The sequence below is a fragment of the Ammospiza caudacuta genome, chromosome 9, assembly GCF_027887145.1.
Source record: "Ammospiza caudacuta isolate bAmmCau1 chromosome 9, bAmmCau1.pri, whole genome shotgun sequence".
NCBI classification, from domain to species: Eukaryota; Metazoa; Chordata; class Aves; order Passeriformes; family Passerellidae; genus Ammospiza; species Ammospiza caudacuta.
In genome coordinates this window covers 27,205,011-27,217,408 of record NC_080601.1, presented here as the reverse complement: position 1 = coordinate 27,217,408, position 12,398 = coordinate 27,205,011, and the positions used below count along the sequence as shown (strand labels likewise).

Genomic DNA, 12,398 nt, shown 5'->3' with positions numbered 1-12,398 from the left:
ATGTGCTTTGCCTTTCCAACAACTTCTACTAACATGAACTAGAATTCTGGTTTTTTCTTTAGGAACAAGCAGGTACCTGTTCCTCTCCTACCATCTGAATCTTCTTTCTCTGCTTGGCCCTGCTACTTAAATCTATTCAGCATATGCCAGATGGATTGTGGATCAAGCAAATGGGTGCTGACGTTAAACACAATCAAATGTACCTGGTCACATCTATTCCTGTTCAGCTGTTCTGCACTGACAGTATTACAGAGGAGGCTGAGCATTAAAGCTTTTAAAACACCTGTCAGCAACTGGCCACAGACCTAACAACTCCTTCATCCATTGTAATTATACAAGTATAGTTACTTACACAAAGTAATTGGTTCTATTACAGCAAAATATGTTCAACTAATAACCTGATCTGTGCTTAGTATCATCTGATCAAATTTTACCAAATAAGGATCAATTTTAAAAAGAGATTGTGGACAAAGACCTTATTTGAAAATATTTAAGTAGTTACTATAATAGCACTCTGCTTTAAAAAAAATACCAAATATGCTTGCCTTTAATCAAGAGTTCTGAACAATTAACTCTTCCTACCTGTAGAAGTTGGCTTGCACTCCACCTTGCATCTACATTCTTTTCCAAACATTTCTTCAGAAAATCTTTAAAATCTGATGACCTACACAACAAGCAAAGAGGCAGTGATTGTTCTTCTGTCTTAACATCAGACTAGCACATAAAGTGAAATACCCTTTAGGTTCACATGAATCTACACTGCAGCTCCAAGTCCTGCTACTGACTCAGGAAAACACAAAGGGAAGACAGGAATGCCAAGGCAAAAACAGCATAAAGACAATCTTAACAAGGTTTGTCCTTTATCAGAAGAATTTACTTTTTGCTCTTCTTCTTCTACTTCATCTTCTACATCAGTAACTGAATCATGTGAAGATACTAAATTGAACAAATAGATAATGGCTCTTAAAAATACTTTCTTAGTATAAAAATGCTTTAGTTTCCTTTCACCCTTTGTTAGATGGCCTTCAGATCTGTTACTACATTTTTAAAAAAGCTATTTCACATACATTCTAAGGCAAAGCCTGTAAAATATTTCTGGGTAAAAGCTTCTATACAGAACTATGACCAAAAAAAAGTTCAAATTGTGTCAGAAGACATATAAAGGTATACACACATGTACAAACATATATTGGGATTGTACGGATATGCCTTAAAGCATAAAGCTACACAACAAACTTCAACAGGGCTGTGCTCATGAAATTTAGCAAACAAATGACTTGGAGTGCCTTACACTGGGGTTGGAAAGCTGTCAATAAAACACAAACCATTTGGAAGGCTGTGCCAACGTTGGCGGGTCAGATTTTGCGATTTTCAGCAGCACTCGCATGGGATTCAGTTCATGGTGAGGTGGCTCTATCTGAGCCATTTCTATTAAAGTAATGCCAAGAGACCAGATATCAGCCTTGTAATCATATGGTCTGTCTTTAGAGGTCTCACACATTACTACTTCTGGAGCCATCCTGCAAAGAAAGCAACAAAGTTCCAGATGAGAAAAAGCTTTTTGATGTGTTCTGAGAACAGTTCTAAACACAGACATTCACTGAAGTCTTGCTAGAAGCACATTCTACCATCAGAAGATTTACACAGTACCCATCAAGCTTGTAATATCAAATTAAAAGTAACATTAAGATACTAGTGAATACAAAAAGTCAGCAAAAGAGTGCACTTACCAATATGGTGTGCCAATAAAGGAGTCTCTTCTTTGTATTGTTCTGGTGTTTTTAGCTGATACTCCAAAATCCGCTTAAAGCAAACAATAAAACACTATTCACAGGGTGGTGGAAAGCATACTATGATTCTTTTTATTTACAATTGTCTTTTAAAATGATGTGTATTCCAGAGCAAACATTCAGTATTAAAAATTCAAAGTGAGGTAAAAATATTTGTGCTCTGATAGCTGAGTGACAAGGTTTTATACCATTTATAATGAAAGATTTTACATAAAACATATTCTACATTTCTTAAAAAAAACCCCAAACCATAATGCTACTGTTGGGCTGTATGGGACAGAAGCAAAACATGTATTTACTACAGGAAAAAGTGCATTACATATTCCTTTAAGTAGAAATTCATTTCTTTAGCCTATGAAGTCTGTATTCATCAAACATGGCACCAACTGTCTCATTAATTCAACAAATCATTCCATTTTAAATTTCAGGACTCAAATTTTCACAAAGTTATATTTCCTCTTCATCTTACAGGTTTCTTTCCACATGATTTTTGATTTTATAATAAATACTTGAAAGCTTGCATATGTACTTTTCATTAATATCTACCCAAAAAAAAAAAACATTTTACCTCTTTGCAATTAGTTATCTATAAAGCACTATATCTCTCACTCTTAAAAAAAGACATTTAAATAAGTATTATATGCTTATAACAGACAATTTTGTTAATGAAGATCTAGAGATTAAAGCAAAGGGACAAAGAGCCATATGTTGCCATCTGTAATCTGTACAAAATCACTTGATGGGCTCAATACGTGAGAAGTCTAATTTTGCTCTGGGGAAAAAAAACAGGACTAAAATCTATTGGCTCAAATGCATAAAACTGAAATTTTGAGGGACTACAGGTGTTGAAATAATAAAACTCAGATATATATACATATATATATAAATAAAATGCTATAAATTTACTTGCCATTCACACATCAGTTAAAAAAGGAATTATATATTTCTTTGTATAACAATCCAAATACAAGTAGTTTATAAGGAGTAAAATGCTCCTTCAAAGGATGCTGTACATTTTTCATAATTACATCAAGTCTTTTTTAGAAATCTTAATTAGCAAACCTGAATGCATCACCAAATGCACGTGAGAAAGAAATCTCCTGTGGTCTAAACTGTTAAGTAGTATCTTGACAGCCTGCAAGGTGCTGTATACCAGCTAAGCTTGACAAAACCTTAAAGTAGTTCCAAGTCTGTATGAGGAGAAGCCAGGTCATGTGAGGAGATGAACTGAAACAAATTATTCTCTCTGACCATGAGACTCCTGCTGTGATCTGTGGTTTCTTTTCCAGCAGTGCCAAGAAACTAAGACAGTGGTTCTATTACATTTACACATCAGGCCTATGACCCAAGTGCATCACTAAATGTTCTGGCTCCAAAGAAAAGCTACACCAGTAAAGTTACACGCACTCTGCAGACTAAAAGAAAGCCAGATGCAAGGATTGTGTGTACAAGGAATAATCTTGTACAGAAGGAATTCATGGAAAAGCACAATCACACTGAACTGATCAATACAGCAATGCAGGTTCTTAAATATTCTCAGTTTCTAATGGAGAAGGTGCACAGTACCTTGCTGAGATGTGATCAATATGAGTTAAGCAGGAGATATATTCCTGAATTTGGACACATCTTGCTTACATTTAAAAGGAAAGTCTGTATCAAGGCTGCAAATTTAGAGCCCCGGTTCCCTGTGGCACTATTCTGATTTTCCTTACCTCTGCCCTCTGTGCATCCAAAGAAATACAACTGATCACACTGATCCCATGCAGAGGGAAGGCTTTGAAACCTGAGCGTGGGCAGGGATGTCATGGAACTATGCCATGGGTAGAGGCACTGCAAAGGCTGACAGCTTATACACATTTCCCCCTGAAACAAAGTGGATCCAGATAATTCCTGCCCTTTCCTGGCTGAATGAAGGGATGCTATTCACCACCAGCAGCCCTTTGTCAGTTCTGCATGGAGGAATCCTCATCAGACTAAAAATGTGGATGACTGCTTAAACTAAGATTTAAAAAAAAAACAGAAATCAACAATAGTAAGCTGTATTTTGTTCCAAACTGTTCTGTCTTAATTTCAGTGCAACAAACAATTGAAAAAGGAATGGAAAACTAAGCTGGATGATTCAGATTACTACTCCTCTCTCAAAGGAAGAGAGAACAGTACAAGGTACTGCTTTTTGGTGGCTGTGAACAATGTTCCCTTTCCAAACTAACAACTTCAAAGGGAAGTTCTGATGCTATCACAGTGAAGGTAAGTATAATCAGGAATGTTATACTAAGAAACAGCAAGATCTATGATGACTTCTTGTGCTGATTTTGAAGTATGAAATCTGTCATAAGAATAGTCAGGATACTTGCTCAAGTTTTTTTTTTTTTGGGGTTTTTTTTTTTTTTTTTTTGCTATTTGGTTTTTTTTTTGCTATTTTCCTTGATAGCACCAAACCACTTGCTTCTGAAAAGCCTCTCATTTTTAGATTGGTATTTCAGTAGGTAAATATTGAACCTTGACAAACTGCAGCTTAAGGAAAATACAATTAAAAGACCATGCCAAGTTCCAGGAAAGAGTTTCATTTGCAACATGCTTACCTAGTTTAATGTCTCCATCTAATGTGAAAAGAATATTGCCAGCTTTTAGATCTCTGTGGATGATCTTATTCTCATGCAAGTAGTTCAGTGCTTCCAGTGTCTGCCTGCACACCACTTTGATCTGTGGCTCTGTTAACGGCCTTTCAAGCTCTACAAGAGAGAGACAGAAATAATCACAACATTTTTGCATTTTATGTTACATGTTCATAGCAAACCCTATAGGAATATATGGGGAAACTAATTAATCTGACAGATTCTAAGCATCACATGTCAGAAAAAAATTCTCTCAGAATACTTGCTCCTTCCAGTAAAGATTTTATTCCTTGAGCCCAACCCCCTTCTCATTATGAATTATGTATACCTACCTATCTGAACTGTGAAAAAACTACATCATTTAGAGACTGGTTCTTTTGTGTGTTACATAGAGATGCTAAAGACTAGATCTTTTACATAAATCATATCAAAACAATACATATATTAAATAAGTTACAGTATATATTATCACTTTAAGGTATCAGGATTATTATTATTAGTTGAAATAACTTATTTACCCAACATTACTGCATCTACTGCTCCTCCTGCACAAAATTCAATCAGGATCTGTATATAAATAAATAAAAAAATATAGAGATTAGAAACTAAATAGTTCCACTGAGGTGAATCATTGATTAAGGGAGCATTTTTGGGAGATCAAAATTTCAGAATATTTGGCCTCAACAAGTTATTTTACTAACCTGCAAAATACTGGTACTCTTACCCAGCTAAATGTAGGGCTGTACTGCTCAACAAATTATTTGAAAAATGCCTTGAGACCCTCAGACAAAAGTTTTAATCCAACTATAAAATAGCATAATAAAGCTTATAAAACATAATGACACAGTCAACTTAAACCTACTCCTTGTAATGTGATTTACATAATCCCTGCAAACTCATTTCTTGGTTATTAAGCTCTACTCCTATACTATAATCTCTCTGACTGAAAAGTCCAAGAGCTAAATGATTTTCCAGTACCTGATGCTATCTCCTATATTGTTTCAGACAAGATGAAAACACAGAATAAATGCTCTGAAAAGCTACATAAAATTATTAAATTCAGATGTTTACATTAACTTTCCTTTATTTTCATTCATGCCTACAATACTTCAAGGCCTTTATCCCAGAATTTAATAATACCCGAACAAGTTCATTCCCAGTTCTGAGCTTCCTTTTGAAATAAAAATATACTGCAATTATTTATGAGCACAAACTATGCTGCTATGAAGGACAGAAAGAATATATGCAAAGGAGAAAGAGGAGAGACAAAAAGAATGAGGAGAGCAAGAAAGAGGAAATCTCATCCAAGACTGATACCCTATTCTTCCTTATGTGTTTATGTGGTTTTCTTCTTTAATTTAAACTTTAAATATTATAAATTATAATCTACTGTCTGAGAGCTAAGAAGCATTTCTTGCCAGAATCTCAACAGTCAATATGATTGGAAATAGTATGTTATTTTTTTATTTTTCTGTAGAGTAATTTTAAGATCAGCGTATAATTGCTGATAAAACAGGAAACCTCAAAGTATACCTTGTACCACAGCATTTATATATACACCACTTATGTCACATGTACTTCAAATTATTATTGCAATTAATCCCCACAGCAATGGTACCAACAAATATATTATATAATGCAATTTTTTGTAAATCCTGTAAACATTCTTCCATTTACATGCTTCTGTGTGCCAAGTAGGTAAGTGTGGGAAATTGCACATAAAGAATTTATTTCTCTAAAATTTGTAGTTTCGTCTGACAAAGGTCTCTTTGCTAGAGAAAACATGTTTCTAATCTTGGAAAGCAAACATGCATTTAATGTCCAACTATCATTCTTTTTTTTGCCCTCACTAAATTCTGTTTATTTACCACATCATTAGCCTTGTGGCTTACAAGCTCCTGCATTTCACTGTAAGTATGTAGCTCCAATTTTATTTTCAAAGTGTTTACTTCTATCTTTATTGTGCCAGTGAAGCCTACCCACTCAGTTTCATATTGTGCCTTTATGCCTACTTGCTTCCATGCTGACCTTTATGCACTGAAATTTTTTCACTATTCCACTGTTTTATATAATAATTTACTCTGCTCTGAGATCACCAAGTTTTGAGCTTAACAAAACAAACGTGCATCAGGAAACAAGGTACTACACTTCCACCATTTGTTCAAAGAGTAAAGCTTATTTGTAAGACTCCCAGGAAATCATCTTTTATTTGGTTTAGGTATCTTTTTGAAGTATAAGCTCTTTAAAAAAAAACCCAATCCATGCATTCTTTGTACCACTCCAAAAGCAGCCATAAATATTGCACTGAATTACCTACAAGTGCAAACTGTTTTGTCACAGCTAAAGCCACCCAAGCAAACAGCAGGGATGTGCAGTCCCATGTACGGTACGCTCTGCACGTCAAGGTACAAATACCCAAGGTTTAAGTAAATTAATTATTGTTCAAGTCCTGCTAAACTGTCCTCCCTTCCTGGGAGTGCCAATAAACCCCCTGGCATCTAAAGTATGTACTTCACAGGCTGACCTTTTCAGCTCTTTATTTATTTTTCAGGTGTGGATTCTGAGTCTCACTTAAAATCATGCTAATGTAATTGAAAGCCGAGTCCTGTTGTTACAAATAAGCACCAGCTGAGAACTCTCTCAATACAAAAAATGAACTGCTAATTTCCACATTTTAGATTCAAACCCCTGACCAAATGACTCAGGGTAGCACAATTCTGCAGTGACAATTACCTAAGTCATACCCACAATTTACAAATTAGTTTTGAAATGGAGTAGTTATCTCAACAGTGACAATCCAGATAAAATCTGACAAATAATATTTTGATAAAAGAAAAAACATGTAATTTCAATAACCTTTTGAAATAAGAAAAAACATTTAGAAGAGTACTTACCCACAGATTGTTTTCATAGTAGAAAGCATCTAGGAGCTTGACAATATTAGCATGATCACAAGATGCTAAAATATCAATCTCCACCATGTAATCTTCAAGTTCTTCTTCTGATTTAGTATCTATCACCTTTGCAGCAGCCAGAACTTTCGTTTCTTTGTTCTGAGCCTGTAATAGAAAAGTCACAGCAAACACATGCATTAATTTCACCAGAAAACTGGCACCAGCAAAAAAACCCCCAGAAATAAAGCAACTCTCTCTCTTGACACTTCTGTACAAATTTCCTGTCTCTGGTTTCCTCCTCTACAAAAAGACAATCCCTGCATATTATAGAGGAGATAAAATCTAGCAGAAAAAGGGTTTAATGACTTTTCTCAAGGCCAAGAAACAATGAAAGACATGTAAAAACACTTAATTCTCATCACATTCTTTAAACCATCATCAATAGCTCAGGATAATTGCTGCCTTACTACAATGAAGTTTTGTGCTGCTCCTCAAACACCATCTATTAACACAAGGCAAGGAGTCAAGGAGCCTCCACCCTCTGGTTCTGCCCTTCTGACTCTCCCCACGTTGTGGCAGCACCGCTGCTCCCAAAGCCAGGCAGGGAAGCAGATCCTGCCCCAGGAAGCAGCTGGAGCTCCTCTTCAGCCAGGGCCTGTGTGCTGTATCCCAGCTTCAGGAGCTGCCAAGCCATCATTCCTTCCTTTGGGCATTTTGCTCCCTGTGTTTCAGCAGCCTGGGAGGACTCCCCAGGTGGGAGCTATGGAAGGTGAGCACTGCAAATGCTGCCAGCTCTCCTGCACTGCTCCTCACCCACACATCAGGGACAGGGACAAGTGCAGAACAACTAAATCAAGCAAAGGGAAAGCAAGATTTTGGGTGCCCACGGAAAAGAAAAGGCATTTCTGCTGTGCATTTAAATATTCTTTGGATTTTTTCAAACATAAGAAATTACAGACAAGTCAGATGACTTATTTAAATAGCAAAACATTTCATCAACCAGGAAATACTACTTATTAAAAGAACACTGCTGAAACCTAATCACAAAAAATATATACACTCTCCAATAATTCTCTTGTAAGTTATGTTTGAAGGAATGCTCAATTCCAAGCTGCAGCAAGCTTTAAACAAGTATTTTTCTCAAGTCATCATAAAAACACTATTTTGCCAAGTAGTGACATTTCCAGTGGCTACCTCTGAATAAAGGAAGTGCAGGACTGAAGTCTACTTCACCCATTGAACATGAAGACCATGAAGCCCATGAAGCCAAGTCCTGCATTTACTCCACTGAGTTTTTGACATTCAAATGGCAAGAAGGGACACAGGCTCTCTCTAAAGCAGCAACAGACAAGGATCAACAAGGGGAATTCCAACTTCTGATGTGCAGAATCACAAGGCAGTTCATGTCTCTGCTGGTGTGGATTGTGCATGGCCCTAAAGCTATTTTGGATGATCCCAGGACAGGATGCAGTAAAAATCCCAAAACCAGTATCAGACAAAAGCTGCTATCAGACAGCAAGAACTCTTAGGAACAATTCTGAAGGTCTAAATATTATTACTTGCACAGCTATATATAATTCTCTCTATGTGGCAAAAGATAATAAAATATTTAAAGATAAACATTTACATTAACATTCAGTAAAACAGCAGTAACAGCAAAACACACTTATAAAGCACAGTCCCAGCTGATTCATCTCATGTTGAGGGTAAAGGTTTTCCATTACATGTCTTTTTATCTCAATATTCTTTCCAAAACAAAAAACAACCAAATCTTCCCAACCTCAATATTTGCCCTCCCATGTTTAACAACAAAGATAAGTAATCTGTATAACATCATTTGAAAACCAACTACTGAGAAGGTTTCCAACACACATTCTAATAATAAAAAGGAAAATATCTGCTTAGTAACGCAAACAACATTTGTTTTGGTTTCATGCTTTGTAGCAAGAATGAAAGACCAACCTTCCTATTCGAGAGCTGCACTGTAAATTAAACACAAAAAGTGAAACAGATGTCTGACCACAACAGAATTGGACTTGGTAGCTTTACTCGTGCAGAAAAACAGTTTTTAAAGCACCTTTCTATAGAACTCAAATTTTAGCTGTAAATGGACTTTTTTGAAGCATGCATGGCCACACACTCTTCATTTAAAAAATACTTAAAAAAATAAAGCTGAAATTAATTTTTACACAAATTTGCTTACAAACTATATACTGGCAATAGTATTTTGTTTAAGTAAACCATCTACATCAGGTAACAGATGTTACTGCTTCCAGATTGAGTTTCACCTTTGAGCAAGAAGGGCATTGCTAAGTTCGTGTGAATGATTACATGCTCAGGAGTTTGCTACATTTACAGCATATATTATTTTTTTTCTACTGACAGAACACTTTGTATTTTGATTTTTCCCAGATCCTTTTGCTTAAAGCAACTAGAAATCTGCTTTGAGTATGCTTCTACGATTTCCTCCTTGTGCAGCTCTAGTAAAACACCTCATTACAAATAATGAATTATTATAGAGACAGTGTGATTATCTTTATAAGCATCTTAACAATTATAAACAAAACAAATGTTTGCCTTTGTTCTGCCTCAAAATAGTAAAATTTTGTAGGTCTAGATCCAGACTTTTTTCCCAGCTTCTAAAAGAAAAAAGCTTTAGAATTAGCATATTTCCACTGGCTATTTCTGAGGACTGATGAAACAATTTAAGTATACATCAAGTAACACCTGAAAAAAATTATATGTTTTAAAGTTCTTTTTGAATAAGGCATTAGTCATCTCCACCCCACAATGCACTCTATGAAAAATACCCATCTATTTGACTTACTGTAAGTAACATGCTCTTTTTAACTGGGTAGAAAAGGATTTAGCTGTTCATGCACAAGATTTATGAATCACTGTACTGTACAGTGAAAAAAAAAACCTCTTTGGATTAGGAGGAACAAAAAGCACTTGCAACTTTGTGTGGGTATGTTTGTTTTTCTAAACTTTGGCTGAAGTCTTTCTTCTTCCACAAAATATTCTCCAAAGGTCAGAGCCAGAGCAAAAATGATTGTGTAGAATCAGTCCTGATTTGCACATGGCAATTCTGCATTTGGGTACACCAACAATTAAAGTCAACCTGCCATTTAAGTTACAGGATATATTTTCAAAGGGCAGAACTTCTGAGTAGCTGTAGTCCAGCAGTTTCTTCCTGTATTTTAGCTCTCAACTACCATTTCAATTTATTCCAACTGCTCTGCTTGAATACATTTGATTCTGCATGTAGGATTAAGTGACTTAAACCTCAGTCCTATGCTAAGAAATCCAAACTGGCATTTTCAATGGTTATGTGCAGACAAAGAAGAAAAGGGTAAAAGGATTCATTAACCAAATTTGATCTTTTCAAAAGATACATACATAATAGATGAAAACCAAATTGGAATAACTCATTCCCTCAAGACGTGACTAATGCAAGATGACGTGGATATTATTAACTGTTACATGCAACAACACGCAAACATTGCAATCCTTTCAGTGAAACTCCTATTTGGATTATGTATTGAAGGTTACTACAGCAAACATTTTAACTTAAGGAGAGAGAATGCACAAGGAAATAACCAGCTGTATGTTACAGCATGGTTCTTGCAAGGGATGGCACAGTCTCATCAGCTGTCAATGCACAGAAAAACACACTTAATTCTAAGTTAAATACTTTGAAAAGATGGATTGCAGGCTTGTATAGAATAAATCATCTTAAAAATTACAACTTGCAATTGAATATGTCTGAACTTACATCCCTTACACTGGAATGGCAACGTACATCTAATGCACAAAAGTGTTGCAGAAATCTGAAAATGTCTCAAGAAAGAAGAATAACCATTCCACACAAAACCAGGCCGTACAAGAATGTGAAATTAGTGACTCCTCCCTAACAATGCTGGATTTTTGCACAGGGTATCATATAACTAAATTTAAGTTCTAGAGGCAGAAGCTTTGTGAAGAGACTGACAGCAGAATATTAAAAGGTAGTTTACTATCTGGGCACCAGGCCAAGAAGATGCATATTGCCAGCCCTGGACAGCAGGGAGAGCAGAGCTACTGCTGCACAGTAATAGGATTACAGCTCAGAGATAACACATAGCCTTTCATCTTCTGATGACCAATATGAAGTTTCAGCCTTGCTTGTGAAGAGCTGTTTCAGTTTCGGATCACCAGCAAACGTTTCCTTCCCAGCTGTGCATCTCCTCTGCAATGCAGCTTCAAAAATTAAACAATATTTACAACTGAAAAAAAGTTAAGTACATCCTTTACCTCTTGCTCAGCCAGCCAGGAACAAAGCTGAGATATGAGATAGAAAATTGTTCATCACTTTTCCTCCTGATGCCTGATCTCTTGTGAGATGTTACATAACCTCACTGCATGTTTTGCAGGCAGCAAAACAAATCAATTAAGAAGCTTTTCCTTTCTGACTCATTCTTCTCAACAAAACCATATAGTCATAATCATGGATCATCAAAGTTGTCAAAAGGGGAAAAATATACACATCCCTATTCAGCAAAAGATGTTTTTTCCCACATAAAAAGCTCCACTTTTGTGTGAAATTGGGATTGTCAGCTCTAGCTCCACATAAATTTTTTTTGACAGTGCCTGGGTAATCAGTACTGAAAGGCTGGCCTTGTACAACACAAAGGCAGGAGCTGTTTCTCTGAGCTACCACAGAGCAGAGATTTCAATCTTTCTTAGAACATATGAATTAAGGAAAAAAAAATTGCTCTCATTTTAAATTTTAGCAGCTCTATCAAATAAAAATATAAGCAGTAGTGTGGCCTACTGAAACAACTACAGTGGACTCTTCTTTTGTCAAAGTTTCCTATAACATAATTAACAATGTCCTGTACATTTTGAAACTAAAAAAACCTTAAATGATTGAACAGTATCAAGTGTTCAAATTTCTTTTCAACAACATGGAAAGGTGTTCTTCATCAGTGAATTTTAGAAGTTACCTTAGATAAAAGGAAGCATTAATTCTAACACTAAATGTTAAAAATGTAATTAAAGTATCAGTTTGAATTCAAGAGCAAATAGCTACTCTTGCAATATTAAACCAGTTTTATCAA

General features: G+C 35.7%; 1 protein-coding gene across 3 annotated transcripts in view; it reads right to left on the bottom strand.

The window, feature by feature from the left end:
- Positions 1 to 12,398, bottom strand: part of SLK (STE20 like kinase) — a 49,496-nt gene that overhangs the window by 21,157 nt on the left and 15,941 nt on the right. For all 3 annotated transcript variants that reach the window (XM_058810342.1, XM_058810344.1, XM_058810343.1), the window contains exons 2-7: positions 7,300 to 7,464; positions 4,924 to 4,972; positions 4,373 to 4,522; positions 1,731 to 1,803; positions 1,326 to 1,520; positions 583 to 664 (exon numbers count right to left, since the gene is read on the bottom strand). In XM_058810342.1, the coding sequence (XP_058666325.1) occupies positions 583 to 664; positions 1,326 to 1,520; positions 1,731 to 1,803; positions 4,373 to 4,522; positions 4,924 to 4,972; positions 7,300 to 7,464 (714 nt within the window). The remainder of the gene's footprint in view (positions 1 to 582; positions 665 to 1,325; positions 1,521 to 1,730; positions 1,804 to 4,372; positions 4,523 to 4,923; positions 4,973 to 7,299; positions 7,465 to 12,398) is intronic.